The 12,842-nt window shown below is 41.3% G+C and overlaps 1 protein-coding gene across 5 annotated transcripts in view; it reads left to right on the top strand.

Moving 5' to 3' along the window:
* The window catches only part of fam13b (family with sequence similarity 13 member B), a 49,114-nt gene that overhangs the window by 5,011 nt on the left and 31,261 nt on the right, over positions 1 to 12,842 (top strand). For 4 of the 5 annotated variants that reach the window (XM_019884007.1, XM_019884006.1, XM_019884010.1 and 1 more), the window contains exons 2-6: positions 1,854 to 2,002; positions 3,882 to 4,087; positions 7,479 to 7,691; positions 10,658 to 10,835; positions 12,491 to 12,635. In XM_019884007.1, coding sequence (XP_019739566.1) covers positions 3,922 to 4,087; positions 7,479 to 7,691; positions 10,658 to 10,835; positions 12,491 to 12,635 — 702 coding nt within the window. In that variant the 5' untranslated portion in view covers positions 1,854 to 2,002; positions 3,882 to 3,921. The remainder of the gene's footprint in view (positions 1 to 1,853; positions 2,003 to 3,881; positions 4,088 to 7,478; positions 7,692 to 10,657; positions 10,836 to 12,490; positions 12,636 to 12,842) is intronic. The other variant, XM_019884011.1, reaches the window with a different exon arrangement.

The raw sequence follows: 12,842 nt of genomic DNA on the forward strand, positions 1-12,842 counted from the left end.
ATAGTCATGGGGGCCATCGGAGAGCCCCCCCCCCCCAACCCCTCCCATCACATGCTAATCATCGTTTGCCAAGTTTAGCATTGTGGCTTAGATTTTCCAGTCTGAAAATTAAATCTGTTTTTGAACGACCTGTGTCTGTGTTCGCTCATTCAGTGACACTTGCGTTGCCTTTATTGCATTCTTGATTATTGTTTGGTTGTGTCATGAGGAAAATGTGCAACAATGAACTGTGACACAGTTAAAAATAACATAAGGGGGAAAGGTTCTGTTTCATTCCATCAACACCGATAAGGATCACGCTCTCATGTTTTTTGGGTGCATAGCATTTTCCGTTGCACCTGTCATGACCTCATGTTTTCTCACTTCTGCAAACAAGGAATGTGACATGCTTTTGAAAAGTAAATATCTAGGAATTCACTTTGCATTCCAAGCCATGTCCATAACAACACAGACATTTTTAGGGTTGTTTTGTCAATTTCAAAGAGTTTTTCAAAGGCTTCTACATCCTAGAGACTGAGGCCACTTTTTATTTTTTATCATGATGATTAATATTAACCTAAAATGAGCACTTCAAACCAAAATGGCTGACTTTCTATGTCTTTTAATGCACGCCTTGTACACAAACGTTCATATTAGTGACCTAACAATGCCACTTAGACTGAACAAGTGGAGCCACCGGTGGCCATCTTGCATTTCCACTTGCAAAGTGCGGCCAACTTGAATGCATTGCTTTCTCTGAGGTGTTGTCACTTTTACTTTTTTGCCTCTGCGAAAATGCCATTCACATTTACCTGGTAAGAATGTGATTTTAAATGTCTTTCAAGGTATATCTCATCAAATGCTCCTCAAAGATTCGTCTGCATCAACAGTCAACAATGAAATTCAAAAGCAAAACTCCATCAGGACAACATTTGCTGAAAAATGTAAACGTAACCTCTGTCAGTCACAATTCCCAATACAGATCATTTACTGCAGTTGATGTAAACAGTGTAGTTGGCTCTTTGTGAGGCTCTCATTATTCCTTCCAGGGAGTCCCGGTATAAAACACGCATGAATAATTCAGTGGGGGGGGAAGTTGTCAGTAACAGTGGCTGCCCTCTGGTTTGCGCCACGAAAGGCCAATTGTCCATTCATATGCAAGTCCATGCGCTTCTCAAAACTGTATGCATGTGCTCGTGATAGACATGCCTACCAAATCTCATTTTCTCGAGTGAAACTGGCTTCTGCCCTTTCTTGGTTTGGATATGATGCCCTTCCTCCCTTTCACTTTTCTCCCTTTTATAGCACTGACTTTCCAACACTGTTGCCTTTTGACAAAGAAACCCTGTTGACGCCATTCTGGGCCATTCCATTAACGAACATTTTAAGGGCGTCATCGGTGGTATCATTTTTTTTTTTTTCGGGTTTTGAGTTTCATTTGTTGTCTTTACGTCAATGCAAGATTTTTGCTTCCAATAATAGGGTTTTCATCAGCTTTTGAAGTGGTTCGGCTTCATGAGCACGTTAATGAATAGGACTAGAAATAATCCACAGTTCAAAAATACCACGACATGCATAATGAACATCATATAGTTGTTGTGATTGCGTCTGTGGCCTGGTATCCATGATTTCTGACACCTTGAACAATAGAAATAAACGTGGATGAGAATAAAGCCTAAACGACCCAGTATGAGTACACGTTTAATGGCGTCCACCTGTGTTGTTGTTATAAATTTGCTTTCCTCATCCAACACAGCTATGCAACGCGGCATATTTGCCAATGCACATCATGTACAGATCTGAACTGATTTTCATACGTCTCCACCCCTTGCCCGATGTACCGCAATCCTCACTCTCCCCTTTTTTTCTTTTAGCTTGAAAAAGGAATCCTGCAAGAAGGATTTGCGGTCCGTCAATGAGGAACTACCGGCTCATCTTTTGTCACAACCTGAAGCAGCCATAGATGGTTAAGTGTTTCGCTGTCTAGGGAGGAGAGCATAGGACACACTTTCACTGCTACACGGTGAGTGCGCGCACGCACACACACACACACACTCACACACACACACACACACACGAATGCTCACAGTCAAATGTCCATTAATTTAATTTGGGCTGTTAATTAATTACAATGGGCAAAAATAAAATTAATACAAACTGCTCTCCACCTGTCATGTTTGGACTATATTTATTGCCCGCAGCCAGGCACGAAGTGCAAAGGAATGCCTCTGACACAAACAAGGAGACCAGGAAATAGTTTCAATTAAAGCACTGCTGAGAGTCAAGTTAAAACAGAAAGAAAAGTACAGAAAAAAAAAACATTACAATAAAGGTAACAGCTATTTGAAAAGCTGGTTTCTTCTATATGTGTGAGTCTTGATGTCAAAGTTGTGTATTATTCACTGCAAGCCATTTTGTTGTATGTGCGTGGATGAGAATGTCAAACTTGTGCATCAATTGCTCTGGTAGAAGCTTTTTTTTTTCTCCTGTTTGGGCATCTCTCGGTCTAGGAGTTGCGTATCAGATACGACAGAAGGAGCCGCTTTCTTTAAAGAGTCTGAGTTTTGGCGTCAGTCAGTACAAAACATTACTTTTCCCAAAGTTGTTTTTCTTCTGATGACCATGTCTTGAAGTCATATTTAGGAGTCAATTGCTATAGTAGAAAGGTAATCAAAAGTTGTTTCCTTTTATATGCTTCAAAGAAGCGCATCAGTCACGACACCGGGCAGCTTGTCGACTCCTGTTTTCTTTTTATATCTTTGCCATCTAGACCCATGCATGCAGTAAAGAGCTTTTACCGTACTTTCCGGACTAGAAAATGCACCTGATTAAAAGCAACAACAGCTAAATTTAGCCATAAAAACAAATATGATTCATATCAATAACCGTGGGTCTCAACGTTATATCATGGAAATTTGCAAAGAATAAGGTCACATGGATGGGTTGAAAAAAGTATTGACCTTCAACACCAATAGATGCATTTTATTCCCCAAAAATGCTGAGCACGGCTAGTTATACACTTGTGTCCCAGAACCTCTCAGTCTCTCTCGTCACATGAGGTCAATTTGCAGAAGAGCTTCACCACGCAAGAATACAGCCTTTGGAAACCAGCTAATATGTTGGAGAGACGCAGGAGATGCAGGGAAGTCCTTGATGGGATGTCGTCTCATGGCCAGTTTTGCTATCTTGTCATCCATGGCCAGTGATGGTGGGAGTCAGCTGCCCAAAAAGTAGAGACTGGGGTCGCGCTGCAGAGGTGGCTGTTTTTATGACACTCATTCCCCATGCTCATTAAACTCAACTCACAATTCTTTTTGCTCTCAGTTGCCCCTTAAACAGCTGCGCACCACTATACAGACTTCCAAATTTCTCTCTTCTGGCAGCCCACTCTGCCCTCATGCGTGCACACTCCCAACTGCAAATGGCTAATTATTCAGTGTGAGGGCGGCCTCGGACAGATTCATTGGTCCACTGTGACATGTTCGGTAATTTCATTGGACAGATGAGAGGAGACAATGGGTAAATCTACTGACGGCTTGAAGCTCATCCACAACAAAATCTGAAATAAACTGCATGACATTAGAAGTCACAGGGTTAAAAGTTTTGTTTTTTTTTGGGGGGGAGCTGCTTCTAGTCCGGAAATGATGGTAGTTTAGTTGTTTTAGTGAGTTTTTGTCAAAAGTCACTGATCTGCAACTTTGACTTCCAGACTAGCCCATGGAGTACGATATAGCTTTTGAATAGCTGTCACTGTAGTAATGTACATTTTTACATCAACAATCACGCATAAAGAAGAAACCAAATATCGAAAATCTGTCCATTACAGTCTTTTATTACAATCTAGGTTTTTTTTGTTTTGTTTTGTTTTTTTTTTTTGTTTTTTTTTTTGGTCCTCTCCCAAGACGTGAGGTCTGAGTGTGGTTGTGGTGAGGAGGGGGGACCATGAGGAAGAGTGCGTCTTCGTTGCCAGGCAACGAGGGCGGGGGCCCAGCCGGCACCGTCCGTGTGTTTGGCGTGCCCTTGGAGGAGGTGACACGCACGCACACGCTCGGCGGTCTCGAGGTCCCAGCTCTTGTCAAGGACATTGTGGAGTACATTGAAGAGCATGGTGAGACACACACACACACACACACACACACACACACACACACACACACACACACACAGGAAATCAGGGCCGAGCATGTGATCGGAAATATGAGTTTTTAAAAAAATCCTTTCCAAATATTCCTTTCCAGTCCACCCCAAAAGCACCCAAACTGTCTTTCTTTAAACCTTTTTTCTAAACAAAAAATACATACTGCACAGTAATAACATTTGCTCTCCACATGTCCTGCAAACACAGAAACAAAGAAAATGCGAGCGGAGGACAAAATGTGACAGCATAATGTGTTGTTCTTCCTTGTCCCACTGTGGGGTCCGTTGACAGTTGGCAAACCCAATGGTGCATTACTCTCACCAGATAATATTGTCATTCCACTGCAATGAAAACAACATGAATTGATGGTGGCTGGAAATTGTGAAGTATGATGCCACCTGGAATTGAGTTCAAGAACAAAATTTGGTCAAGTACAGGATAGCCCATTTCTAAAAACTCATGAGTCAAGACACTTGGTAGTTGTAAATGGTTCAGATTCTGCAAATTCAGATAAAGGCTCGGATCAAGGTCATTCCTTTCGCTTTTTGGGCTTGACTTCTTAGCAGTCAAGTCATTATCATAGGTGTTGCCTATCATCCTTATGCAAAAAGTCCCAGCGTTTTGGAAACCTGATGGCATCTGGGATGAAAACATTCTGGTCTATTTCTCTTTCTTGTGATCATAAAGAAAATATTACAGAAAAATATAAAAATTGTCCCATTGGGGCTTCACCTTATGACCGGATGAGGTTGTGTAACAAGTCTTTAAAGTCCCACTGTCCTTTGCGCGTGTGTGAATTGGGCCGCTGCTGTGAGTCAGGAAGTTATTCAGCCAATGAAAAGACTTTAATCCCTTATTTAGTGTGCGCGTGTCTTTGAGGTATTAGCATCAACTTAACATCAAAACGACCTCATAAAATGTGACAGAAATGGAAAATGGCCACTCTTGAACTGAAAAGTAAAAGTTAAAAAAAAATTGTTTTAATTAAAATTTTTAAAAAATTACATGACTGCACATGCTACACCTTAAACTGGATCACATAACACACGCCATGCAAGATAAAGAGCACATGGCATTTATATAAGATCAAAGAATGAGGGCAACAACATGTTAGGGGTGATAGCTTTCTGACAAAATAATCCGCAGTTAAAAAAAAGAAGGCCAGAGCGCAACAGACAGGTATCACATTAAAATTTGGACTTGGATAGTATAGCTACCGAGTACCTCGATACTGATGTTGAAACGATATGACTGTGAAGACTTACAGTCCCTTTCAAAAGTATTGGAACGACAAGGTCAATTCCTTTGTTTATGTCCTTGACTGAAAACATTGGGGTTTCAGATCAAAACCTGAATGAGACACAAATTGAGAATTCCGTCTTTTATTTCATGGTGTTTACATTAAGATGTCTTCAAGAACTCAGAACAGCATTTTTTGTTTGAAGCCACCACACACATTGACTTCACCAGATTTTTGCAGTCTTCATTGAAATGCTTTTCCATGCCCTTAATGCAGCCTCTTTTAGTTCTTGTTTGTTTCCAGGGGGGTGGGGGAGGGGGTTCCTTTGGTCTCCTCTTCGGGAGCCGAAATTCATGCTTTATTGGGTTATGGTTTGCTGATTGACTTGGCCAATCAGTGGCCAAAAAGTGACCAAGACTGTCCACTTTTCCCCCCCGATGACCTTTGCTGCCAATAGGCAGTGTGTTTTTGCTCATCTTGTTTTATGATGAAGCTTTTCCCGAATAGTTTAGGTGCAGTTTCTTGTAAATTGCCAGACAGATTGGTTTTGTAGACTTCATCCTGCTCTGACCATCAATTACATCATGCCATATCACAAGTTGCAAGCCACTGATCAGCAAAAATAATTTGAATGACAGATTGGATTTTACAAAGTAGTACAGAGATGAGCCACAAAGGTTTTGCAACAGTTTTAATCGACTGATGAGACCAAGATTAAACCTCTAGCAAATTGATGGAAAGGACAAAGTATGGAGAAAGAAAGGATCTGTTCATGACCCAAAACACACAAAATGCGTCGCATGGTGGAGGTAACATCATCGCTTAGGCTTGCATGGCTGCTTCTAGAACGGGCTCACTAGTCTTTATTGGTGATGTAACTCATTATGATAGCAACAGTATGAATTCTGACATCTACAAAATCATTTTGTCTGGAAATTTGTAGAAAAATGCATCCAAAGTAATTCGGAGAAGCTTTATTATGCAACAAGATAATGACCCAAAACACAACGGCAACACAATAATAATAATAATAATAATAATAATAATAATAATACATTTATTTTGAAAGCGCTTTTCATCGTACTCAGAGACACTTTCCAAGCGTTTAAAACGCGGGATAAAAATGTACACTTAAAGCCAAGCATACATGATTTAAAACACATTTAGGAGAAGGGGAAAAAAAGCAAAAGTGGGTAAAAGAGATTAAAAGGTGTTAAAGGCATTGCGGAACAGGTGAGTTTTAAGAAATTATTTGAAGGATTGGAGGTCAGTACAATTGCAGATGTGTTGTGGCAGAGAGTTCCAGAGGGTGGGGGCGGTGACAGAGAAGGCTCGTTCCCCCCAGGTTTTGAGCTTGGTCACAGGGATGGCGAGGAGGTTTGTCTTTGAGGTTGCGGAGGTTGCGAGAAGGAGTGTATGGGTGAAGAAGGTCGGACAGGAAGGAGGGGGCCTGATTGTGAAGGGCTTTACAGGTGAGTAGGAGGACTTTAAACTGAATATGCTGGGGAAGGGGAACCAATGGAGGTTTTTAAGGATGGGGGTGATGTGGGTGAGAAGGCGGGCGGCGGCGTTCTGGATGAACTGTAGTTTATTGAGGAGTTTGGAGGTTGTACCGTAGCGGGTGCCTTTGCAGTCGTGAAGGCGAGAGGTGATGAAGGCGTGGATGAGGGTTTGAGCAGCGTTGAAAGAAAATGAAGGGCAGAGGCGAGAAATGTTTTTGAGGTGGAAGAAAGCAGTTTTTGTGATTTGGGTGATGTGTTGCTCAAAAGAGAGATTATTATCAAAAGGGACACCAAGGTTGCGACGGTGAGAGGAAGGGAACAGGGTGGAGTTGTCGATAGATTGGTTCAAATCCACAAAACATTTTGTAAAGGCGCTTGCAGCACACACGACACGGATGCCTTTGAATGACACAATTTATCAGACAGAAAAGTTTGTCCAACCATGAATGTGTGGATTTAATTCTCATGGAATGTAATGGCCGCTGCTATGGTTGGTATTCTGCTTTGTCATCCAGTCCTCTGTTAACTCTGCCTGACAGCTTCACCAATCCTGAAGACGTGACCTTAAGATTTTGCACCCCTAATGGGTTTCATGTGTCTTCCTGGTTTGTGTTGCCAGGTCATCTGGATTTGGAGGGTCTCTTCCTAGTCAATGGCAACGCCGAGCGCGTGGGCTGGCTGCGGCGTCGCTATGACAGCGGCGAGGAGGTGGCGCTTGACAAGGAGGCAGACCTGGCCTCGGCCGTCAGTCTGCTACGACTTTTCTTGCAGGAGCTCCCCGAGCCCGTCATCCCGGCGCCCATTCAGGGACCCATTTTGCAGCTTCACCAAGGTGGGCCTAGACAGATTTAGAGCAAATTTACTCAAGGCGACTGCCGCTGTTCACAGTAGAAACAAAGAGACCGACTGTAAATTATCCACACAAGAGAGTCCGTAGCACACTCCGATGCTGCGTAGGCAAGGGCTCAAGGGTCAGATTCTGAAAGTTGAATAACCTTGAGAAAAAATGGCAGCGTATCACTGTATTACAATTCCAGCTCTGAAATATATTCTTTTGAAATGTTTGGGATCGCTAACTATTTTTCCATTAATAAACACCCCAAGGACCGGACCTGCACATGCCTGCTTTATAACATAGGCTGCCTTCGGAAATTAATTGGAGGGGGGAGAGCTCTTCCTCTCCAAACACAAAGTGTGTGTGTGTGTGTGTGTGTGTGTGTGTGTGTGTGTGTGTGTGTGTGTGTGTGTGTGTGTGTGTGTGTGTGTGTGTGTGTGTGTGTGTGTGTGTGTGTCAGATTGACTTTCCAAACGCACACCATGTTGACGGCAGCGAAAGAGTTCCGGTTGCTTTTGAAACATTTTTTTCTTTTTTCAGTAAAATGGCTTACCTTAACTAAAATCCTGCATTGCATTGTGGTCGAAGGTTGAATCCTGGTCAAGTATTGCGCCTTTTTCTGTTGTAAATAGTGAACGTTTGTCGTGGCTGCATACTAGCAGTTGAAGCCAAGTTACGTCACATATTTGTTAGCATAACAACTACTTTGTCTCTTCTTCCATTTCTCGGTTTATCTTTGGTGGCTGGCAAACACCTTTAGTATGCTATAAAGCAGGTGGCCACCAGCAGGAATCCATGATTACTAGTACGTCTACTTTTTTTCTTTTGTATTTTCTTCCATTAATGTTTCTTTTTCTTCCATTGCTGCTTGTTTCATTTCTTCTTCGACTTGCTTGGCCTTTGGCAAATACTTTGTGCATTACCGCCATTGGAAAGAAGATGGCAGTAATGTACAGACAGTCAACAGGATTCAGGAACGGGGATTTTGGGTGCCAGTCTAGTGTTGGCATCTTTCAAATCTGGAAAATAAGGGACACTCCTCACGGCATCGCAGCAAAACCATGCGGGTGAAAGAAATTTGAGGGCTCCCCAAAACCCTGAAATGCATAGAATCACATATGTTTTTTATTTAAAAAAAAAAAAAAAAATGCTTTGATTTAATTGACATTATTTAACATGTATCGTTAGCCTCTGTGCCCTGGGGTCACTTTGTGGTCAGTAAGGAAGGAGAAGTCAAGAAAGCATTTGGACATGCTTAACATTTAAAGTGCTTTACTAGCAGTGAACCTTGTTCTTAATTTATTTTTATTCCATAGACTGAAGTAGCCTGAAACTGAGCATCGCATGTAGGCTATTAAAAAGTGCTGTAAATTAAACAAAGATGGATACTTTTAACACTTTTAACAATTGTGAAACACTTAATCGCCCGAACTTGAGCATATAGACCTGGCATACTGCGTTGTATACATAGAAAGTGCTGTAAGTGTTACAATTGGGGACACCTTTAAAAGGAAGGAAAAAATGAAATACTTGTCACTTTGTGTGTATACATGTTCGAGGCTGAATAGACTGAACAAGGCTGAACTTGAGCATACTGTATTACATGCATATACTGCAGAGTGCTGTAACAAAACCTCTCTGGGGACACTTTTATAATAAAGATAACTGGAATAAAATTAAACACTTGTGTGAACCCAAAGGAAAAGATGAAAAAATGGTTTTAACCACTGAAGCTGTCAAGCCAAGGCTCTATGGGTATATGCTGCAGTAGACATTTTTAAAATGCACGGTGCAACCTACTGTTAAGTGTGTAGTGAGCGCATTACTAGGCAACAATCATGACAGGCAGCGGCAGCGCAAAGGAGTTGGGCTGCCTGTGTGCAGGCAGACACACAGAGGATTTGGCACAAAGCGGAGGAGAACGAACCAGACGGAACTACGCTCATGGGTCCACACCATGTTGCTGTCTTAAATATTTCCTGTCTTTCATTTTGTTTATTCTTGTTAAATTCACTGTTGACGCTTGTCTGTGACATGGGACAGTTACGAAATTACCGAACAGTGAGGGTTTAATTCCCAATTAAAGGACAATTCTGTATTTTACGGGACGGGTGGCAAACTTATGCCAGTTCGAGCTCTAATTTTAATACACCCAAGTCCCACCTGAGTAAGTTACAGGACCAGCTAAACTATGAAAAAAAAAATTACATTTTAGTTGAAAAATATGGTTTGATAATGCCATCATTCCTTGCCAGGTAGTCATAACAACTGCCACCTTGCACAATAGTGGAAAAAAACTGAGCTAGAAATAATACAGTCAGTAAATCAAACACACACACATTTTGTAGTGGTACACATTGACAAAATGTGGCACGTCACAGTTACCTTTTAAGTACGCTAATTATGGCTATAAAATCCAAAAAGATGTGGATTAATTCTACTGGCCTGATAATCACCAGTGGTATTGTTCGCGTTCTGCTTTGTCATCTTGTCCTCTTTTAACTCTGTTATCATCTCACATTATCTGCTCTAATCCCCTTGACGGCCACGGGGGACTTTTTACACTCATTTCAAATGTTGCCTTTTTTGGTCTATTTTTTCGCATCCCATTTTCACCTTATGTTACCTCTTCCACGTTTATTTTAACTCGATCTGTGCGTTTTTTTTCTTGGAAATATATTTTCAAAGCACAGAAATACAATGGCATTCTATTATTAAACCTCTGAAGAGTAATTGCTGCTGCTTCCTCTTAAGCAACACCACTAATTAAAATGTGCAGAGTCACTCACTGTCAGTGCTGTTGTGTATTCCCCTTCTCTTCCTTCTGTGTGAAAGACATTCTCAACTCAACTGTATTTATAGAGCACTTTCAAACAGCCATCGCTGCATACAAAGTGCTGTACATGGAGCAACTAACATATACAACAGTAAAGCAACATATTTATATGTATGTGTCTCTGCAGAATACAGCAGCGAAGACGAGCTGTGCCGTCACCTGAAGTTCCTGCTGCAGCAGCTTCCACAGCTCAACTACGGCCTGCTACGCTTCCTGTGCCGCTTCCTGGCCAGCGTGGCGGCGCTACAGCACAAGAGTTGGAACACCGGAGCTCTCGCCGCCGTCTTCGGGCCTGACATCTTCCAGTAAGACATCCATCCTACAGTCACACGCACTAGCTGATTTAGTAGTCTATTTTAGTCTGGTTAATATTTCACTTTCATACTGTACTTGTGTAAAGGAAACATGCCATGACCAAAAAATAATCTATAATCTTGAGAGTGGACTGAATGATGATTAATTAAACTGAAATACCCGATAATGACATTGCTAATACGGTTTACAGAAAAACTGCTTTTCTTGAAGCAAGGTTTCGTTAATGTTAATATGTGACTTGATTAGTAGTAATGAATCATTGTACTGTAGTATATTTTTTTCATGTGGCAAAATATGCAACCTCACTATATTCTTAGCTAATTAATTGTAATTAAAGTGTGTGTGTGTGTGTGCATGTGTTTGTGTGTACATATACATGTTGTGTTAAGCGCTACAGCTGCCGCTGTTGTGAAAGCGATATATAAGATAAGAAAACCTTTAATAGTTTCACAATGGAGAAATTCCCACTTCACAGCAGCAAAGTTATGAGAGGAAGAAGTAGAACAAAATAAATAGGAGCTGCTGGAAAGGCAGCCACTCTCGCGATATAAATCAGTATGTATTGTGTGTGTGTGTGTGTGTGTGTGTGTATGTGTGTGTGTGTGTGTGTATGTATGTATGTATGTATGTATAAAGCATTTCATTCCATGTGAAACTTGTATGTAGGGGTGTTGTGATAATCAATAAATCAATTAAACTCACAATAATGAAAAAATGAACTCAATAGGTTTACAGTGTCTTTGCTAAAGACACTGGGCGTTTGTTGTTCCCAGAGACTGATCGTCCATTTAATTGTTTTTGTTATTGTTTTGGGTACTTTTGATTATTTATTTTGGGATATTTCTAATGTCTTTTTTCATTCTATAATTCCAATTTAAACATTCTCTAGAAATAACTTTTAACTTTAAAAAGGTGTAAAAGAATAATTATACTCTTATAATTATATTAGTTGAATACTGATGTGAAAACTGGTTTACCACAACAATTTTTGCGGCAAGTTATCATCAAGCAAAATTTATCATGACAGGCCTACTTAAATCAGTTCTTTTTGAAACGCATGTTGCATGGGCCGTTACAATGATGACGATATTTTTTCGATATATTGTGCAGCCCGACATGATAGTGACTTACTCAGATAAGCAGGATCATCCCTGAAAAGGATGCTGTGTGGAAGGTTTCAGCATTAATGGCACTTTCACAGACATGCAAGTAACTACACACCGTTAACATGTTCTGGCCTATACCATCCCAGATGCTGGCTTTTGAATGTTGTGCTGATAATAATCCTAATGGTCCTTGTTCCTCTTTGGCCCAGAGGACATGATGTCCATGATTCCCCCAAAAAATCTAAATGCGGTCTCAACAGACCACACATTGCTTTTCCACTTTGCACCAACCCATCTCAGATGACCTCAGGCCCAGAAAAAATAAAACGGCGGTATTTCTGGGTGACATATGGGCTCAGCTTTGTAGTATATTAATGTAGCATATTAAATTGAATGTAGGTATATCATTGTTTTCTGGTTTTTACGTTTTACACAACATTCCAACTTTGAGAATTGGGGTTTGTACCTCTGGACCAAACTGGTATTCTGATGTGACTGACGATGACACGCTGCTGTCTGCTGCTTTCATCCATGAGCAGCCTGTCGACAGAAGGCGAGGACCTGCGTGAACAGGAGTCTGTTAGCCGAGTCCTGGCCGAGCTGCTGGACAACCAGGAGGGCCTGTTTGACTCTGAGGACGATGATGTCTCCACCACCAATGACTACAGCTCCATCAACGAACAGGTAACAGACGCATTCGTCCACTTGTTACATAAGAGAGGCAGCAGAAAAGTACTCGCATGAAAGCTACTAAAGTAATCTGATAGAAAGAAGATAGTAGTACTTGGAGGCAGGAAGAAAATGGTGCCGGTTATGTAACTATGCACCCGACACATGCAGTCTCTACCGCAGCACCAAAGATTTAAACAGACAAAACATGGATGGCTCTGT

This window comes from Hippocampus comes, unplaced genomic scaffold, assembly GCF_001891065.2.
Source record: "Hippocampus comes isolate QL1 unplaced genomic scaffold, H_comes_QL1_v1.1 scaffold156, whole genome shotgun sequence".
Taxonomy (NCBI): domain Eukaryota; kingdom Metazoa; phylum Chordata; class Actinopteri; order Syngnathiformes; family Syngnathidae; genus Hippocampus; species Hippocampus comes.